The sequence below is a fragment of the Magallana gigas genome, chromosome 4 (assembly GCF_963853765.1).
Source record: "Magallana gigas chromosome 4, xbMagGiga1.1, whole genome shotgun sequence".
NCBI classification, from domain to species: domain Eukaryota; kingdom Metazoa; phylum Mollusca; class Bivalvia; order Ostreida; family Ostreidae; genus Magallana; species Magallana gigas.
In genome coordinates, this window is record NC_088856.1 from 34,950,367 (window position 1) to 34,970,611 (window position 20,245).

At 31.9% G+C, this 20,245-nt stretch overlaps 2 protein-coding genes across 3 annotated transcripts; both read right to left on the reverse strand.

The window, feature by feature from the left end:
- Positions 1–3,674: 3,674 nt before the first annotated feature.
- On the reverse strand, positions 3,675–7,033 carry LOC136274720 (uncharacterized). Of its 2 annotated transcripts, none has more exons than XM_066082241.1 (2): positions 7,013–7,033; positions 3,675–5,132 (listed from the first exon to the last, which is right to left on the reverse strand). In XM_066082241.1, the coding sequence occupies exons 1-2, from the start codon at positions 7,016–7,018 to the stop codon at positions 3,825–3,827; spliced, it is 1,314 nt and encodes a 437-aa protein (XP_065938313.1). In that variant the 5' UTR covers positions 7,019–7,033; the 3' UTR covers positions 3,675–3,824. The 2 variants fall into 2 exon arrangements, with proteins under 2 accessions (XP_065938313.1, XP_065938314.1); XM_066082242.1 differs by lacking the exon at positions 7,013–7,033 and adding an exon at positions 5,889–5,967.
- Positions 7,034–11,284: 4,251 nt separating this feature from the next.
- Positions 11,285–18,642, reverse strand: LOC117682453 (uncharacterized). The gene is made up of 5 exons (XM_066082243.1): positions 18,493–18,642; positions 15,942–17,094; positions 14,993–15,037; positions 14,769–14,903; positions 11,285–13,425 (listed from the first exon to the last, which is right to left on the reverse strand). Exons 2-5 carry the CDS (start codon positions 17,086–17,088, stop codon positions 12,140–12,142), a joined length of 2,613 nt encoding a protein of 870 aa, XP_065938315.1. The 5' UTR covers positions 17,089–17,094; positions 18,493–18,642; the 3' UTR covers positions 11,285–12,139.
- Positions 18,643–20,245: the final 1,603 nt, after the last annotated feature.

Genomic DNA, 20,245 nt, shown 5'->3' on the forward strand with positions numbered 1-20,245 from the left:
TGTGGATGAAAACTTTGAAAAATTGTTTTTCGTTTGACTTTCGAATATAAAAGTATCAGCCTCTCCCGTTTTAGATCTCCGAAAAAAATATGTTTTCATTATAGTGAATTTCTCCGATTAAAAAGATATGGTGTGTCGATAAACAAATTTTGGATTTTTTTCCTTTCATCAAATCTGATAAGAGTCATTTGACAGATATATTCGTATTTCCATTCAGAATCGTCAAAAAAGTGGTGAAATGGTGGGTGAAAGACAAAACAAATAACAGTTAATCGCCAACACGATATATACAATGCATTGAATGTATAACAAACGTCCCATTTTATACTTACAAATTCAATAAGCAGTTGTCACTAAAAATAAATTGATTGCAAATGCAAAAGATCAAGATAACTCACGCAGCTACATAATGTATATGAAATGCGATGATACAATGCTTTATGTTTACCTTCGTCCCTCTTGGGAAAATGTTAGAAGATTACATTTAGGAGGTAGATATACTGGCTGAATGAAGCCATCTGTAGTTTTCTCATGATTTTGCAAATTTTAAGAAAATGACCGTATATTTTACGGGATTCCGAAGTAATATATACGGTCATTTAATTACTTTGAAAGACATAATGTAATTTGCTCTTAAACTGTCGAAAAATAATTGCATATTTCTTAATATCACATATCGTAGGAAAATATATATAGATCCCTTGAAGTAATTAGTTATTAATTTTTCTCAAAACTATTGTGCGTATTTTTATGTATGTTTGATTTTCATTGTTCTTAAATTGAGACGTCACAAATATCGATAAGATCAATTCAATTTTAGGCCTTGATAAATATGATCAGCGCTTATCCTTTTTGCTTTAGGCGGGCCCATCGTCCAATAGGAGCTTTGTATCTTCTCTTTACTCTGATAGAGCCGCTTATCTATAACAGCTCTTTCACCGTTACTATACTGGAACGGATGTGATTTCATCATGTGCGATACTAACAATCAATTTACGGTATGTTGTGCCAGATAACTTGGAATAGTATTCTTTTAATGTACCCCACTTCTCAAAACAGAGTGTCCTAATTACTGATACCTTTTACTCCTTGAATAACTTTTGGTGAAATTTATTTAATAAATTATCAAATGCGCCTTCATAAATGTATATGATTTATATTTTCACTCTAAAATTTTCATGAACATTTATACGTTTTTGACAAATTGAGCATTGTTTATAAAAACACAACAAATTTAAACAGAGTGCTCCAAATGACGTACTTTTTTATGAACGACAATACCAAGGCGATTAATAGAATTCCTCTCAACAGCAACTGTACGGATCTCATTTTCTTAAATCTTCTTACTATTTAAAGAACATGTTTGTTGGGTTGTTATTCCCAGGGTATTTTTTCATAATTCGGACTTTACCTGGAGTCTGTGTTGGATAATACTGTTTTACAACGAAAGATGCTTGCTCTCTTGTCCGATTGATCTTGAATAAAATTCTTTTCAACCAAGAAAATATGACGCATTTTTCTGTCATCATAATTCAAAGAAAAACATGTTTTCTTCGTAAACATTTTGCAGAAAAAAATTACACCATTTTACTTTTTGAGTCACAAATGAAAAGTTTTGGACAAATATTATTTCATTTAAACGAATTTTAATTGGTATCAGCTATTCTGGGTCACACTGTGTGTATAAAAAAGTCTGAAGTGAAGTATATTTAATTTGACATAGCCGCACTTACAATGCAGTTTATGCTACATCGATATTTGACCCCCCTTTTTTTTTTTAACAAAACAGAATATCAACTTCAAATTTTGTTTTAGGATATGCATAATGATCAGATGATATAACGTGATTAGGTGGCTCTATACACCGCTTTTTGATTACGCAGTACGCAAAAAATTCCGGTACTGGCTGATTTAAACTGACGCGAATTGTATGGGGACCGCTCTTTTGAAAAATTTGTTAAATGAATAGATTTGATTTGATAATTGGAAAATTCATCACTTACAAGTAATGTGGTATGTGCAACCTTCACGTTGTGTGGTATTATTTATCGAAATAAACAATAAGATCAAGTATAATTTTTTAAATACTAGTAGTTTCTTTCCCATTAACGATATGTTACACTTTAGCGCAGTGGGTAAGTGGGTTCACTACTAATCTGTAGGTCATGAGTTAGATTCCCGTTGAAAACAATAAATTTTTTGACTTTCCAAAATTTTCTAAAACGTATTTTATGATTGAACACCGTGAAAGAAAATTCTAAACCAGTGAAAGTATTTCAATTATAATATACTTTAATGCACATTAATTTTGACAGATGTTCCTTACCACCTTAAGGGGATGGGAGGGTTGTTTGAATTTCTCTCAGGTTGGGATACATAAATCATATTAGCCTAGTCAATTTTCCCCTTTATTTATTTGACTTTTTTTGCATTCAAGCGAATATATTCACGTATACAGGCCTATAATGAAATACGTATGTATTTATCATTCCAACATCATATTTAAGAAATTTTCTTCAACTCAGAAATGAAAAGTCTCCAATGTGTTTTGGCCTTGGGACTTAGGAACGAAATATCCATCATATGACAAAAACATTTCTCTCAATTTGTTAATAGCTATCTTTTAAAAAAATATTTTACAAAAACACAAAAAAACATTTAACAATTCTTTAGAAATACCTATAGTATCCCTATCATCATTTTGATATTTGATAAGTATATTTTTTGTGGTCTTATATTGAAAATTGGAATAAACTGTGGGTGTATAGAGCCACCTTAAGAAAAAAATATTAAGCTGTACATTGTAATACGTTTTTCGTGAACTTTTTTGCGGGCACAATTTCTACAAAAACACGAAAAAACATTTAACAATTCTTTAAAAATACCTATAGTATCCCTATCATCATTTAAATATTTGATAAGTAAATATTTTGTGGTCTTCTATTGAAAATTGGAATAAACTTTGGGTGTATAGAGCCACCTTAAGAAAAAATATTAAGCTGTACATTGTATTACGATTTTCCTTACCTTTTTTGCTGGCACAATTTCAATTATACTAGTAGTTTGAATACATATACTCATTTAGTATAAAATACTTTTTGCAACGTTTAAAGAAAATCAAATGAAAAAAACTGTATATTCCTTATTTTACGCGAGTACTGAATCCCGCGATTCAACGGTTGTCCATTAAATCGCGAGAACATAAGATCGCGAATGCCGAAATTTTATCATAGTTTCATATAGTTTACCTATATTCGAAAATTAAAAGTAAGATTTTTAAATTCGAGAGATGGGCTTCTCGCGATTTTACGCGGATATTAATTCCTCGCGTTTAAGGAATCTACAGTAATAAACAGAAAAGTTGTAACAAGGACTATAATTTCGTTAGAAGGACTTCTACAGCAAAAATTGAAATACAGATCTTTAAACGTTCGACTGCATTATGAGCGGGTTTTATTTGTCACATATGAAATGGACGAAAAAGACTATATAGTCTATTTGCAGTCACCACACATAATTAACAAGATTTAATTTACAGACTTCAGCAAAGTTCGGCAAACACTCATTTTAAACTGAACAAGTTACTGTCTGATCTGCATGACATTCACTTTATCATCTTACAGATAATACATTGTTCCTTATACTTAGTACTTTATATATGACTATATACAACATTATTTTTTAAGTTTATCTCAATAAATTTGATAAAACATCGACATAGTTCGATCCTTTGTGACAATTATGTTTAGAAAGGGAAATTGGCAGAAAAAATAATTCTAAGTTTCATTTTCATTTTTTTTCTTCACTTTTAGCAAGAGTTTCATTTATCCAAACGCATACAAGTTGTAGTAATGACCATCATAGCGATGAAAGGTATGATCTGACGGAGACCTCCAGCCGGGGTGCAGATCCTTGTGAACCACCCCCACAGAACCATATGTATCACACGACTTAGTCATGTGACTTAAGACGACGTCAGCATGGATGGCGACCGCATATACTCCAAATGGAAGGTTCCTCTTTTGGATATCCCGCCGTCTTCCTCCGTGCCTATGTCTAGTTTCGTATGATTTTGTGTGAAGAATATGGCTTTGTTGAATTGACGTCAAGTGAGCCTTATTTTTAGAAACACTGGCCACCACAACATTTTTACCATGTGCGTTATTTGTCACTCCACCACAAGTATGTACAGCGTACTTTGCTGGGTCAGTTGAGTGGTCAGCTACCATAACCATCCAGTTTCGCCAATAGTACTTGCTGTTTATGACGTCAAATAGGTGGTTTGTAATATCACTATTGCTGGAATGGGCGTGGTTTATGACGTAGCGATCAACGTCTATGGACAGCTGATGTCCGTATTGAGTTTCCTGTTTGTGGTCTGTAGCAATCATCTTTTGTCTGAACTTTTCAAACTTAACTTGCCACTGGTGTCGATAGAAGCTTTCCTGTGATGGATACTTCAGGTGATAATAAGCCAGCTCTAAGGTAGCACCAAACATAAGGACTTTAGTTACTCCGAGCATAAAGTTTTGTGTCTTTTTTCTATCCCATTCGAAGTTGTCTATTGCTGAATCGAACAGAGCTTTATTAAAGACCTGGTGCTCGTTAACAACCCCATCGTAAATTTTGTCCGCGGAGTTGGAGAAGTCTTGTTCGTAGTTCCCGATAAAAAGACTTTTTCGTACGGTAAAATCATGTTTGGTTGTAGAAGCAGTTAGATCTAAATATTTCTGACCGACGGCATGAATTTTACTCTCATATGCAGAGAACTGCAACTCAACTCTCTTCCAGTCTATTTCATGCTTGACTGCAGTGAACTGATGATCAACTCGATCAAACCGGAGAGCTACTTCCTTGCTCAACTTTTCTATCGCCAACAATTCAGCTGAAGGCCCCGAGTCAAATAAACTAAAAACAAAGCCTAATACAGTTCCGACGATTCCAAAGTATGATGACGCAGACGAGGCAAGCTTGGTGATGGTCTTTGTGAAGTCCTGTTGTTCTATGTACCCTGCGATGTCACCAGCCAGATGCAGACCGTCTGTTATGTGACTCGTGTCAACAGCGCAGACACTGGACGCTGTCCATGCAGTGATAGCAAAACAGACTATCACCGAGATCCTCATGTTGATCTTGAGATAAAAAGTTAATATGTTTATATAGCTGTCCCTCGAACAGATTTATTAAAAAGAAGGTAATAAAATATTACCACAGTTTAACCGTTTTGGTTCTTTCTTCTATATGATAATCAGTCTAAACGATTGCATGCTTAAACATAAAGTATAAAAGATAAATAATTATGAATAAAGAAATAACGGAGTGTGGAAACTAAAGCATTGATAGTTATAGATCATTTTATGTGAGGTTAATTATGTAACAATTTTGACTCTACAATCTTTGTATGTTAGATGATATTAAATTACTCAAAACGAAATTTTATATCGAAATGTGGCCAAATGTATGAATAGCAATGAATGAAACAGAAATAATTAGCAAATACATGTACAATTAAAGTACATATCACCGAACACAAACATGCGGCTTTGCTATATATGCATAATATGTATCATTTTTCATCAACCATTTGCATTCTTCTGCTGCGAATAAACTTAGACAAATTTACGTGGAACGAGGGGTTTGATGGTACTTTTTTTTTTATTAAAGTCATAAAATATCAAACATACTATCTCGGAATATTTTAAAGTACTGTATTTTATTAACAAGCATAATTACATTACAAGGTAGTTTTAATAAACGTCACTCATTCAATTATTACTTACTCTTTATAAATAAAGATTGATTGCATATGCAAAGAGGAATATAATTAACATATGTATTTATCTAAAGAACGGATAACAAATGCGATTATACAATGCTATAATGTTTACCTTCGTCCCTCCTGGGAAAATGTTTGTAGAAGATAATTGTATGAGATAGATATACTGACTTTCATAAGCCATCTGTAATTTTCTCACGATTTTACAGTTTAAGTGCATTTATAAAAATGAATATGAGAATGACAATTATCTGAGACAAGTGGTCTTTGGGCTTCTTCGCTTACCTGAGCAACAATAGGCATTATAATATGAGATTGGTGGAGATATATATAAAATCTAGTCAAATGTAGTAGAAAGATCCTGTTAAAAAAAAGATACCAAGTTTCTCCAAATATTATTATGTTAAACATAGTGTTGTTACATACTAAGTGCTGCACTTGTCAAGAGGGTCTTAAACAAATGTTAATATAGCTAATAAAGTGTATCAAACGTCGAGCCTCTCGTGTTAAAGATTGTCCATAGCCCACAGTCTAGGCAAGTGAAAATAACAATGTCAAGATTCAAAAAAATGTTAAAAAAAATCATCTATATATTCCCACGTAACAATCCCATTTCCTACAATGTGGCCATGACCTATTCACGAGGATCATGATATTGACAAACTTCAATACACTGCCTGAAAAAACGTCCACAGTTTTTGAGAAGATTTTTTAAAAAATATCAAAAAAATTAATCAATTTAATTCATTTCCTCTTGAAATAGGACATGGAGTCATGGACTTTCAATTTAATCAACTTGAAACCCATATATTTATAATTATACTTTTTTGCGGTTGCTCTAGTGATTGGGGGGGAGGAAAGGTCGAAAATATTTTACGGTCGGACAGATAGACAAACTCCAGACAAAAAGTGATAAGAAAAAGTTCCATAAGCTTTCAGTTCAGGTGAGCTGAAAAACTACTGATAAGTACATATATGTCGAATGCTTATTCTTATCAGCAAACTAACTTTTACTAATGACTTTGACCTCCTCTGTTTAACATTATAGGATCTCTTCCACCAAACAGGATTTTTAAACTCCACCATAAAAAATATCAAGATAAAATATCATTCCACCACGCAATAAACTTGATTGCAACATTAACGTATGTATTCAATAAATCATGGTTATGTTTTTAAAAAGAATGCAATATCATATATAATATTTTTACATAACAATGAAAGTTCAATACATACCCACATCAATTTTTCCAAAAAAATAACATTAAACAAATTAAATAGATATAAAGAAATACAGATATAAACTCTCATTCACACAAACTGATTACATGAGTGTTGCTGTCGACTCTGCGAGATAATGTTATCTAATGAATGTGAAGAATTCCGGGAAGACTCGTTGAAGAGATCGTCAGTTGGTTTTGATGCTTCCCATTCTGTAAAACAGGTAAAGGCTGAAGAAGTAATTATTTTAGTTCGAATACATATATATTATTACAACAGTAACTTGATCCAAAGAGCCGGATCACGTCAAGTTGCCAGGCGCGGATCGTCTCGTTTGATCTGATGATCCGCGCCTGGCAGCTTGGCGTGATCCAGCTCTTTGGATCAAGTTACTGTTATAATGATTGATTTATCATATACCCTTGTCTATTCTATTAGTTTTAATTACAAAACTTTGTTTTTAAAATCAACTGTATGACGTTTACTTATATAACGATGCTATTTTGAAACGAACTCTTTTAAAAACGTGCTTAGATACAGATGTTATTCAATGCTTACTACTCATCAGCTTCAGAGAGTGATGGTACGGAGTCAGAAAACCACAGTGTGGTGATCCGGAAAATCGGATCACACTCTGTAAAATTGACAGTATCAAGAACGGAAAATTGATGGGTTTCAGGCTTGGGGTATTGCTATATGTAATGGTAATGCATTGCAATGCATTACATGCTTTCAAAGTAATGCAAGTAATGTGTAATGTCACAAATTTAGCATTACAAGTAATGGTAATGTAATGCATTACTTCCAAATAATCTAGTATAATGCTGGCATTACATGGCATTACTATATATGCTTTTCTATGCATGTTCATTTGTAAAATCGTGATGAACTTAATACCTGAAATTGTATTTGATTAAAAATTGTTTTAAAGAAGAAAAAAAATTCTTGAGATAAAATATTTTAGTTGCAAAATTAAACATATTGAAAAAAAAAATTCAAAATCCATTCTTGAATTGTCCATATAACTAGCTGTAACAACACAATTTCATAACATTTTAAGAGTGTTGTTATTAGGAATTTCAAATCATTTGAAAAAATGCACTCCAATTAGTTGTGCATTTAGTGAATTCTTTACTGTGATTAATGTGTTAACAACACACTGTGCCTCCAGGATTATCTAAGTATCAAAACAATCCATTGTTTTTAAAGGTGCTAAGCACCCAAATCACCACCCTTTCTATTGGTTGTGTTCCATTAGAATGGAGAAGAGACATACACCCTTAAAAGCAAAAAATGAATGCACTAAAAAGAATGCACTGTCCAACCATGATTTCCTGAAGCTTAAAAATTACTTCCAGTATCATAACCCATTTGAAAATAATTTTACTCTCTCTCTCTCTCTCTCTCTCTCTCTCTCTCTCTGTATGCGTGTTGTATACATGTAATAAGTACAATAGTTTGGACTGATAGTAAATACACAAGGTTCATGTATTGTATTTTTTTTTTCTATTATTGCCTGAACACTTATTTATATCTTAGATTTTCACACCCGACAAAATGCAGTAAAAAGATGAATCTTAGATGATAATAAAGTGCAACCGCAATCTTTTATAACTCATTAAATATGAACCTGATAATGAACTTGAACCTGTGAATATGTGTTCATTTATGAAACATTTACAAAAACTCTTAATTCATCTTTTAATTTTCTTTTTGTTCAAACTTGCTGACTTTTCATGAAGTAATGGTAATGATAATGCATTAATTTACTCACGTAATGGTAATGTAATGCATTACTTCAAGAAAATTAAGTAATGGTAATTTAATGCCCTAATCCATGAAGTGATGGTAATGTAATGCATTATATTACTTTACAATGTAATTCGCTCCAAGCCTGATGGGTATATAATTGAAAAAAATAGTAATAGAAAAATCGAAGAGACCGATACCGTCTATTCCCCTATCTAGCATTTAACAATATAAACAGGAATAACTCAACTCAATTCAATTTATTTTCACTTAAACCTTCAACCTGACGATACATGAGGTACATATATACAAATCTTTACAAATGTAGATATAGTGTCAGAGGTACAGTACAAATAAGAGAAAAAGTACAAATGTATCTGAATTGGGTAATTATATATAATTCGTATTGAACAAAACATATATCAAATAAAGTTTTTGCTATATCTGTTGCTAACTGTTTTTTTATTATTAGATAATCTGTCAATACAAGAATTTGTATACCTCCCCCTTATAAATAAATCCAAAAAAAAAAAATTAGCTGGATGGTAAAAGTACAAATAAAACGACAAAATTCTCCTCGAGGTCTGACAAATACATTTTTCAGTCTCTCTCTCTCTCTCTCTCTCTCTCTCTCTCTCTCTCTCTCTCTCTCTCTCTCTCTCTTTCCCTTTTCAAGTCAATATCGGACGTATCTGTAACTGTTATATCTTCCTCAGGAAAACTCTGCTATTAAGTCTTTTCTGCTGAAACATCTAAAGTGACTGAATGACAAATGGCTTTAAAAATGTCGGGGAAAAATATTCTCGACAAAGCATCTGCACCTGAAATTTCTCCTGGTCTTTAAGAAATTCGAAAGTTGTAATTTGTTAAATCTGGCACCCATCTAAGACTTGTAGCATCATATTAGCTTTAGATAATACATCCAATACTTTATTTTCCATTACAACTTCAAAAAGATTCCAGTATAAATGTTATCATGAAATTTATCTAAAATGATCTTTTTAACACTAGAAATTTTTGAGCAGGGTGATCGCTGGTATTAACCCTCTTCTTGCATCTGCAATCACATTCTCTAGTAAGTTATCTTGTCTCTGGTACGAAACAGCTCCAAATCAATAACTTATGTACTTAATGTTTATAATAAATCAATTGGTGGCTTGACAACTCTACCAGTGATCTTCTCACATGCTTCCATGAGGTTTTCCCCCATTTCCTAACTATCTTATTGTACTGTGACCCTGCATATGGGTTACATTGATACTAATATACAAAATCAAATCATATACTGGTCAAACAATGCGTTGGTTCCCTAGCAACATGGTATTGTTAGGTCAAATTTTGTCGCATTGATCTATTTTAATTCCACATTAAAAGAGGAAACACTTTTCAAAGGAATTTTTAAAATTTCGAATTTTAATGTAAATTATGTCAATATGCAATAATGATAAATACCTGCCTGCTGTGTAATATTTTGAAAAGTTTGGCCTGTGAGGATTTTTTTTGGCTTACATGTAAGTGGGTACAGGCCATCTTTTAAAGAAATAATATATAAGAAATTTTTTATATATCTAATATTGAAACCCTCTTAGGTTAATTGTACACCACTTTTGATTTGAAGAACAAAGTTTTTGATGCATTTTCTAATTGAAGCTCTGTAAAACTGTGTTTTACATCTTGTCTATTGTATTTCATGAAGAATGTACAGTTTCTTTCAACATTTGCCCCAAAATTAAAAAGTTGTTTAAATCTTATAAAAATACGCATATACCATCTTGAGCATGTATGTATATAAAGTACCAAGTTATACACTTTTATCTTGTATCCAAAAATTATTAAGACTTAGGCATTTTGGCATATTTTAAAAATTTGGTAAAGAATGATGAAAAATAGCATTTTTTTCATAGTTTTTTTTTAAAGAGGAAAATGTGTCTGCAGCCGTCGCCCACAACGAAATTAATATATTTTATGTGATATTACATGATAAAGTTATAATGTGGGTTTCATCGAGGGTGACGGCTGCGGACATATTTTTCTATTCAAAAAACCACTAGGGAACTGGCGTCTTCTGCTCAGTTTTATAAAAATTACGGGAAATTTCACTGTTTATGACGTCACAATAAACCTTGTGAAAGTCTTATCAGGTAAATATTTATATATTCCTAATTTATGGATATTCTTGTGCAAATAAACGTTACATTTCAATTTATTGTGATATTTTTAAAAATCACTCTAAAACAGGGCAAAATATGACTGAAATTGTACCTAGTTCTTTATCCTAAAAGTCGTTAATACTATTATCATTTAATTTCTAGAATTTCTGTCTTATAATTTACATCATTTCACAAAAAGCCCCTTGCATTCTAATGCACAAAGGTGAAGTATTCATTATGAAACTAACGTCACATTGGAAATAAAATTGACACAAAATACACGATTTATATTTATATAGTCATTTCTAAGATCTAGATACATACAATGAAATGTGGTGTGATAACGTATATATTGGTTACGTAATGTAACGTAAATAAAAATATCCAGTTTTACAATTTAGAATTTATTTAAGTCCAAAATCACAATTAAAGAAACATCATTTTAACAAGAAATCCAAAGTGAGAGTGTAAAATAATTATCAATCCCGCATGTCTCATCTTTGACAACTCCTCCCCTTTTTCTATAAAGGACCAATGAAATAACTCCAAGATGGAACCAAAATTTGGGGAACGCTCAAAGACATAAATTCTCAAAACAGGATACAGGAGGGAATTACCATGATAAATTCAAAGACACGTCAGTGTAAGATCTGACCATCAATCAGATAAACGAAAATAAACAAATGGCAATAAACAGGGGATCACTGTAAGAAATGGATAAGGAAGAGGAGGAAGATGTCAACATGAGAAATCACAAACAGATGCGGCAATGTATTTCTAAAATGATCAAACAAATTAAACTTCAAACATAAATTACCACCCAGTTTACAAAAGGAAATTAATTCAATATGAATGAAATATATAAGAAAGTTGTCTTCATCAATAAAATATACGTATGTATATAACAAATGTTACCATGTTTAAGATTGGGAATTACAAACTATTTGTTTCTTAAGAGAAGTTTTTTTCTATAAACATCGCCAAATAATCTCTTCCTAGTGAACCCCTTTTGAATAAGTCTGGCTTTTTATTTGACTTACTCAATACTAACGTTTAGAAATATTTTTTTTAATTCAATGATATTTTAAGAAAAGTTTAAATGACATTTGCTCATTGGTATATTAGAAAAAACGAGAAAGTTAACCGACATATGAAAATAGCGACAATTAAAGTATAACATATAATTCAAATGCCCATTTCAGAGAGAAGACTTAAATAGAATTTTTACTTTTGACTGTACAAATCATATTGGAACGCGAAACATAATTTTATAGTAGTAAAAAAGATATATTAAAATCAGAGTGAAAATGTGTATTATGTACGAACAGTAGTATTCTACCACTACGTTATTTAAGAACGGGCTAAGAATGTAATACATATAGGGAAAACTGTTTGGGTTTTCTAGCAATACTGTCAATTTCATAGCATTTTTGACTTTTATCCGTAGGATGAATTCTTTCTGGTAAAGAATATCAGGAATTGGGAATGTATAGCCATAAAAGTGTATATTAAGTGTCAGTCTATCACTTCCTTTGTCGACAATCAGAGCACATTGACCTGAAGCGAAGAAAGCGTTTGGAACAATTCTCATATTTTCATTTAGATACGGGTTTAAGCTTAAGTACAAGGGATAAGTAACAAAAACATATTCAATTGCAGAAATAATGTATGAATTCCATTCTACAGTCGATAACAACAGCACTTCATCAGTATGGTTAAACCTTGCAAGATAGAGCTCGAACGAATCATCGCTATCATACGCAAAATGGTCAAAATGCATTGTAATTGGAATGACACAAAACCTAGTACAATTATAAATCTCTATATCCTGAATCAAGGGTCTTGTAGTATTTCTTTCTCCCACAGAAACGTAATTACGCACAGTTATGTTATCCCTAGAAGTATAAACACCACTGTAGGCTGACTCAGGATTAAAACCTACTCCCTTTGAAAGAGATGTCACGGATGTTTTCGCCATGGATTTTTCAAAAAATGGAAAATATATATAAATACATTCAGAGTAGTTGTCAGTGATTTCGAATGAATCGAGCACTTTTTTGTTTTCCCGATTAAAAACTGTGATAGTCTTGATTGCATAGTCTAAAGTTAAATCGTAGTTAAGAACCAGACTTGCTTTGTTAGCAACACTTATTTTAGCAACTACAAAATTAGTCGGATTAATTAATTCAATCCATTCACCATCTTTTGAACGAACTAATCCCCACTCGAACCCATTATCATTTGCACCTTTATAAAAGGAACCCGAGGAAAATCCTATTGTTAAAACTTGTTGCCCATATGATAATTTGGAGAAGTCCGATAATCTAATACGAAATTTTAATATATCGTAGTCTTCGAAAATTCTGACTGTCTGATTCAGAAGTACTCCTTGAGTTATAAAGAGACTATCTATATTTTCACATCTTTGATTACAGTCTGTCCTTCTGGAGAAGCTTGCAGCTAGGTTTCCATCCTCAAAGCGGCAAAATGATGAATGATGCGTTGAATTAGTAAAAGATATGACTGTCTCTGAAAGTTTAAATAAAATCAGTTAGTTTGTCCCTCTCAGTTTATCAATATCAATGCTGGTATATACATGTCCTACACTTTTTCATAAACGATAATGCATGCGTTTGTGAATTCTAACATTTCTAATGCTAATCAAAATGTATGTAGAAAATTATATAAAATAATCTTTCTTTGGTCGATTTGGGTTTTTGTGCGGAACACTACAAAAGCTTCGCCTCGCCATCTATGAGATTGATCAACCCAATATATTTCAGTAGTGAGTCAGTAACTAACCTGATAGTGTTTTGTTTTCCCGAGGACTATCAAGCGACATATTTATTCACAAATAGCGATGATCTACGCAAAGCCATGTACAAGATGCCTAACATGATCATCTCGTCCAATTTAACTCATATAATTTCTTCAAAATTTTGAACGTTTAATCCCTTTTCTCTGTAGAGATTTGAGCAAATTTCGACGCTGTTTTTGTTCTGCTCCAGACACAACAATGTAACGTAAATATATTCAAAGGGCAACTACTCTAGTTTTAAAGAATTTCAAAGGGCAACCACTCCAAATTCTTTAAGAACATACGGCATGCGGTTTCTGTATTAAATGATATGAAATGTCGAAATGAGTAAGCGAAGCGTCGGCCAATTTTTTTCTTAATAGCCTTTTATTTAAAAATCGACATCACCGACCCCCATATTTTATCAAGTCAATATAATACTAAAGACATTGCTAGACACACTGCTTTAATTTTGTAACATTCCTTATATCCAGAAAGCGTATGTTTCAAAGTAAATAGAAGCTATTAAACTATTGCCAATTTTAAGTACAGAAAGGTCATGATTAAATATAAACATCTGTTTACAGAATTTATTTCTTAATCTCTTTATTTAATTTTATCATTATGCAGTATCTAAAACAATGTAAAAATTATTTATTACTTAATACTTACTTACTTAAAAATACTGGCAACAAATGTCATAGAGCTGAAATTGCATTTTTGGTACAAAAGGTTTAATTAAATGCAACGCTAACGTCACTCAAAGGCCTCGGGATAATCGTTTACCCCTTCCTTTTTTTCTTTGTATTTTGGGAGTAGGCTTATGTTTTGTCAAGAGATTTCAATCATTTCCTTCTCGAGAAATTCTTGATATAACATAGAGGATTGAGATACAACTTTTTTGGCTTAGTCGTGGGTTAAAAAAAAGTTATCTGATATATAGTACATTCAATGTAAATAATTAAAATTTGGGTTGTTTCTTTTCTCTTGGATTTCGTATGTATTCTTCACTTACGAATCTACTTCTTCAACGGAAAATAATAATAAAAACTCATTGTTGTTAAAATAAATTTACCATCACACTTTTCCATCTCACAAAGGGATAGATTCCACCACGTATTATATTCTCTTATTACGAAGAAAATGGCGGCTACACACGTCATAATCACAAGGAGAAAAGTTCCATAATGTTTAATCATCGACACTTTTTCTGTAAAAAAAAATAATAGTATTATTTAATCGTAATTACGAAAATTTTCAACCACTTAGCATTCGAAGTAGAAATAAAGTTAACTATACCTTCAATAGATGACTGTTTCTTAGTAAACCTTATCAAGGGATGCCCTGAGTGTAAACAATAAATATGAATAAATCACAGTAATTTCAAATTGAAAGCATTCTTAATTTTATATTTTTCCATAGGGTCTAATACTTATGCAAAAGAAATCAAGCAATAATGAATTGTTTATAAATAACGCTGTAATTATATTGTAAACATTAGTAGATACGAGGTCTGTCCAAAAAGTTCGTGGACAACCGCTCTTTGTCTTTTCAGATGGGTTTATATATAAAGTATAACGGAATGTTTCAAATCAAACTAAAGTTTTAAAAGTTTTTCCTAAAATCAAAATTAAAGTATTCTGTATTAAAAGGTCGCAGGAATTACGCACGGCCCGGTCAAAATATGTCAAAACATCAAGATTTTCAATAATTATTGTGGAAAGCGTCATTTGAAGCCGTTTTTGAATGAGCAGAGGATTTCTAAATGATATCACGGCAAGAACATGTCTTTAAAAATGCAAGAAAAAGGGCCGTAGACTGAAAGCAACAGCGTAACGTCATAAAATTCTTTCGACTTGGGTGATCCATTGATAGAAACAAATAATGGAGGAAGAAGGAAACATATCAAAACTATTTTGATACCAGTTAATTTTTGGTGAAGTTTGCTTTTGTATCATTTGGCCAGATGGTGGTGCTGCATATTATTATATAAGGTAAACCGAGGGACAGAGGTCATAGAAAAGTTGTTATAACTCCATGTTGGACTCTTGCAGCCTGTATAGGCAAAGTATATATTATGATAAATCCAATGTAAGAATATATCATGCTCTGATTTTTATACATATACATTATTATAGTCAATATTATAATAATACTTTCCTGACAATCGCGTTGTTATTTAATAAGAAATTACAAGTTTCCACAAACTTTTTGGGCAACCATCGTATATTACGTTTTAAGGAAACACCTTTTTTATCTACTCCAATTATGGAAAACTGCATAACATCATTATGTCTTGATGAATTTTCTTTCAAGGTTGCAACTTTACGCTTTAGAGTTTCATGTCTTCCCTGAAGTAAAAGTTGTTCCATGTTAACATCACATTTCTTGTATTCAAATGCTTCGGATCCAAATATTTCCAATTTATCCGATATTGTTTTTTCAACGGACAGAAACGCAACTTTATTTTCTTTCAAAAGTTGTTCAGATATTGAACAACATTCACTGGCATTTTCAATGTAGGCTTGTAGATACTGAAGTTCTTTGTCATGGTCTGCTGTCAATTTTTCAGCAGTACTTTTATAAGTTTGACATATTTCCTCGCTTACTTGGTTGAGATAGTCAACTCCTTCTTGCTTTTCTTTGTTGATCATCTGTATCATTGAAATTAAATTTTGTGCCACCTTTTCACGGTCAGTGTTGTACAAAGATTTCACTTTTTCCGCTGACTCAACCTTTTTCTTGGCTGTCGACAAACGACTAACTAATGAATCTTTTCGGCAACTATAAACGACATCTAGTTCCTCCCACTCGTGCATTTTGTGCTGTTTAGTTGTACAGTTGGAACAAATTGATTTCCGGCATTGTTTATTGTTGCAATAAAACTTTAACTTGTTATGTTCATGGCCTTGAATCGTGCAGATATTTTTGTCGTTGGTTTCTAGAGAATCCAGAGAGGAATCAGGAGTCTCGTTATCATCACATTGAGCTTCTTTGAATAGATGTGTTTTGCATTCTGAAGATTTTCGTACTTTGTAACAAGCTTTACACAAATTGCTTTTACATACGGTGCACTTATATCGCACACTTTCCAATCTTCGGCAAACAGTACACGAATTTACAGTCAATCTCTCCAAAATGTCCTTTAAATTTCGCCGTGTGAGATCTTTTGGGAACGTTTCTATTCCTTTCTCTTTAAGATTGTAGCTCTTTTTACACATTGAGCATACGAGTTTGTTTCGTTTTACACCTTTCGTTAAGCATTCCGTGCAGAATGAATGTTGGCAAGGCAAAACTCTTGGAACATGTTTATCCTCATCGTACTCCTCTGTACATATTGGACATTCACAAAATTCATCTTGGAGCTCTGTCAAAATTTTTCCACCTGTGGCCATTTTGACCTAAAGGTAAAAATTAAAATTCAGTTTCCAAATTAAGCCCATGCATTATTTCATCACCTGAGCATTTATTTATAATTTGTGATTTATCCATTAATCATTTCATTTTTTTATTTAAAGAAAGTAAAATTGTTGGAATACATTTTGGCTTTAGATCAATAAATCATAAAAATAAAATATTTTTGAAAAACCTTTTAGCTAACACAAACGAATGTTTAAGGTTAAGCTGTTTTAATACGTGTACTGTGTGATGTATATGTTTTCACATGATCACAATAGGAGCTAAGCGTTTCCAAGTTCAAATTTTTATTTTTGATGTTCTGATTGCTTTATTAAGGTTATTTTGATGACTTACCAAAGCCTGAGTGTCAATCGCCAAGTTATTAGCGGAATTTAGAGTATATATGTCTTTGTTATCAAAGTAAAGTTTAATTGTCATGCTCTGTTTACATACTCAATGTTGAATAGAAAACTCAAATAAATGAGAACAATAAGTCCTCTTCTTTATATTCATAATGAACTAGCAGGGAGAAAAATCTATTTGAGACAGACCTTTAACAAGTGAACTAGTATTTACCAAACATTAACAAAACATTGCACACGCCTTCTTTACATTAAAAAAGTTATGAGCTCTGCATAAATCGTATGAATCGATAACTGACATATAAATTTTGGCTGACAATTTGGAAAAATTCAAATTAGTCATTTCAACACTTTAAATAGAAACGCAAAGTTCAATTCAAATCGCGATCATGCCCTATTATGGCAGCTTTAATCTTTAATAGATTCTAAAACACCAAAATAAAGTAATGAAATTTTTTAAATGCTTATGGTTAGTGATTTTTAGGATTTATTCTATTGAAATTATAATATGAGATGATTTGATCTCATTTTGAGTCTTTCGAGTTAAAATTGACATTATCTCGCGATTAAAATATCCCGTTTCTTTCATGTTTTGCAAACTCAAAATTCATTCCAAGATCCAATTAGCGACTATTCACCTACGGATCTAGTGAGTTCTCTTTCAATGTTTAAAAAACAAATGTATCTTGAAGCGACAAAATGAACCAGATATATGTAAAAAACATATTAATGAAAGTCAGAAGTTACACGTCGTCAAAAGACTGGTTTCTAGGCAACCAGTCAATCCAAACACAGTGATTATAGATAGGTAAAATATTGAATTATGTACTACACATCTTTCTTTATTGATAGCCACTTGTTTTACATGCGCATTTTCCAATAGAGTAAACGTATTTATCGTTTAAAAACATAAAAATTAGAACAAAACACCAGGATAATACATCTATCAGTAATAAACAGAAAAAATCTTTGTAAGAAGAGTATCAATGTACAAACAAAGAATTCAAATCGATGAAGTTTACCGAAGTTTTTATTTACCTGCTCTTTTAATTCAGCATCTTATTCCACTTGTTTCGATGAATTAGAAATCATTGAATAGTCGATCATTTTGATCAAGGCCTCTTTCAGATCTTCTGTTGTCTCCTGGTAGTGAAAATTTGAACATGAGTTTACGAGATATAAATAGCATGGTTTTAAACTGCGTAAATATTACATAAAAGGGGTCATTCAAACGTAATGTAAAGAATTGTAAAGCCTGTATACAATCGTAGGTGCATGCACTTTAGAATGGCAATGCATATTTTTCATAATGATTATATAACTTTACAACACTTTGCGACCGGAATTTTTTTAGATTCGCACGAGCTCTCTCATACGTTGCACGAGCTCTCGCATACGTTGCACGAGCTCTCGCATTCGTTGCATTCGTTTTAGTGCTCGCATCAAGTCTCCTCAAAATAGTGGACATGCATACTATTCAGACGGGACCGAATGCGATCCAAATCATCGCAGTGCAATGCACGAACATTAGAACGAACGTTTTACAACGTTTTGTGTACTCGCAAAAGTGAAGCACGATTTTTAATGGTCGTAAAAAGGAATCATGTAGAAATTAAACAAATTCTTGACATTCTATGTTAAATCATTTAAAAATTAATCACGATATCTATATTCAATTTGACATCATTTTAAAGAAGAGGTCAAAAGCTTGTTTTATTCCGTTTTGGGGGAGACTCTAGCCATTCTATAAATATTTTATTAGTAAACAATTCGAAATTTGTTCCTCAATTTAATTCATTGAAAATGACAGTTTAAAAAAAATAATTTTTCATTGTGTTTACCAGATATTTTAGCCCCGGTATACCCTATGAAACAAAGCCATTGTTATGAAGCATCAAGGAAAGAACTTATATCTTTTAAATTTTATGAACCAGTAGGCACCTTTCATTTACTAGATCTTGACCATAAGGATTAGGAGGGGAAAATAAAATATGCTTTCGATTAAGGGTTTCAGAATCTTGGGATCAGAACCAGAAACTTGGTTTATGATATATACATATACACACTTTTTAACTGCAAAAAAAGTTTGAGCCATATCGGTAAAAATAGAAATATATTGTACACAATATATGTTGGTTAGATATACGATCACCACATACTGGTAATGGAACTCTAATAGAAATGTAAAACAGTCAGACATTTATAGTAGAGTTCCACTATATGACATTAATATATCAATCTGTTTCTACATACTGAAATTCTGGGCTCCAATATATAACTATCTTCACAAAGAATAAAAAACAAGTTCAAAGAGTACTTAGTTTGTTTAATATGTAGTCCGGTACATAAAAGAAATAAGTTACAAGCGCCGTTTCTCTTTATGATTACATGAACTTTTTATGAAATTTGCTATTTCATCAAAAAAGATAAAAACTGATACAATTTTTAAAAAATATCAATACTTTACTTTGCAGTATATTAATGAATATTAAAGACCTGCTTTCTCCTGGAAATGTGGGAGATTCAGGTTAATTTTGTCAACATGTAGAAAGAACATGCACAGAGATATATAAAAATTTGGTTACCGTAAGTTTAGTAGAGGTAAAACAAGTATAAATATTCACACTGATTCAAAGATTCAATTTCTGCTATAATTATTTATTGCTTTACTCTGTCTGGGCTCTTGTGTATATTGTTGACCTACTTTTATGATATCAATAAACAGCTTAATCTTGCGTCAAAAAAAATCATAATGAAATAACATTGGTCAAGTAAAAAAAACACCAGATAA

Excerpts from the sequence above, each read along its gene's own strand:
- LOC136274720 (XM_066082242.1), bottom strand. The coding sequence starts at position 5,960 with ATGGCTTATGAAAGTCAGTATATCTATCTCATACAATTATCTTCTACA. Across the intron at positions 5,133-5,888 it reads TTTTCCCAGGAGGGACGAAG|ATCAACATGAGGATCTCGGT; the intron begins GTAAACATTATA and ends TTTTATCTCAAG.
- LOC117682453 (XM_066082243.1), bottom strand. The coding sequence starts at position 17,088 with ATGGCCACAGGTGGAAAAATTTTGACAGAGCTCCAAGATGAATTTTGT. Across the intron at positions 14,904-14,992 it reads GAAACAGTCATCTATTGAAG|AAAAAGTGTCGATGATTAAA; the intron begins GTATAGTTAACT and ends TTTTTTTTACAG. Across the intron at positions 13,426-14,768 it reads TGAGATGGAAAAGTGTGATG|AGACAGTCATATCTTTTACT; the intron begins GTAAATTTATTT and ends TTAAACTTTCAG.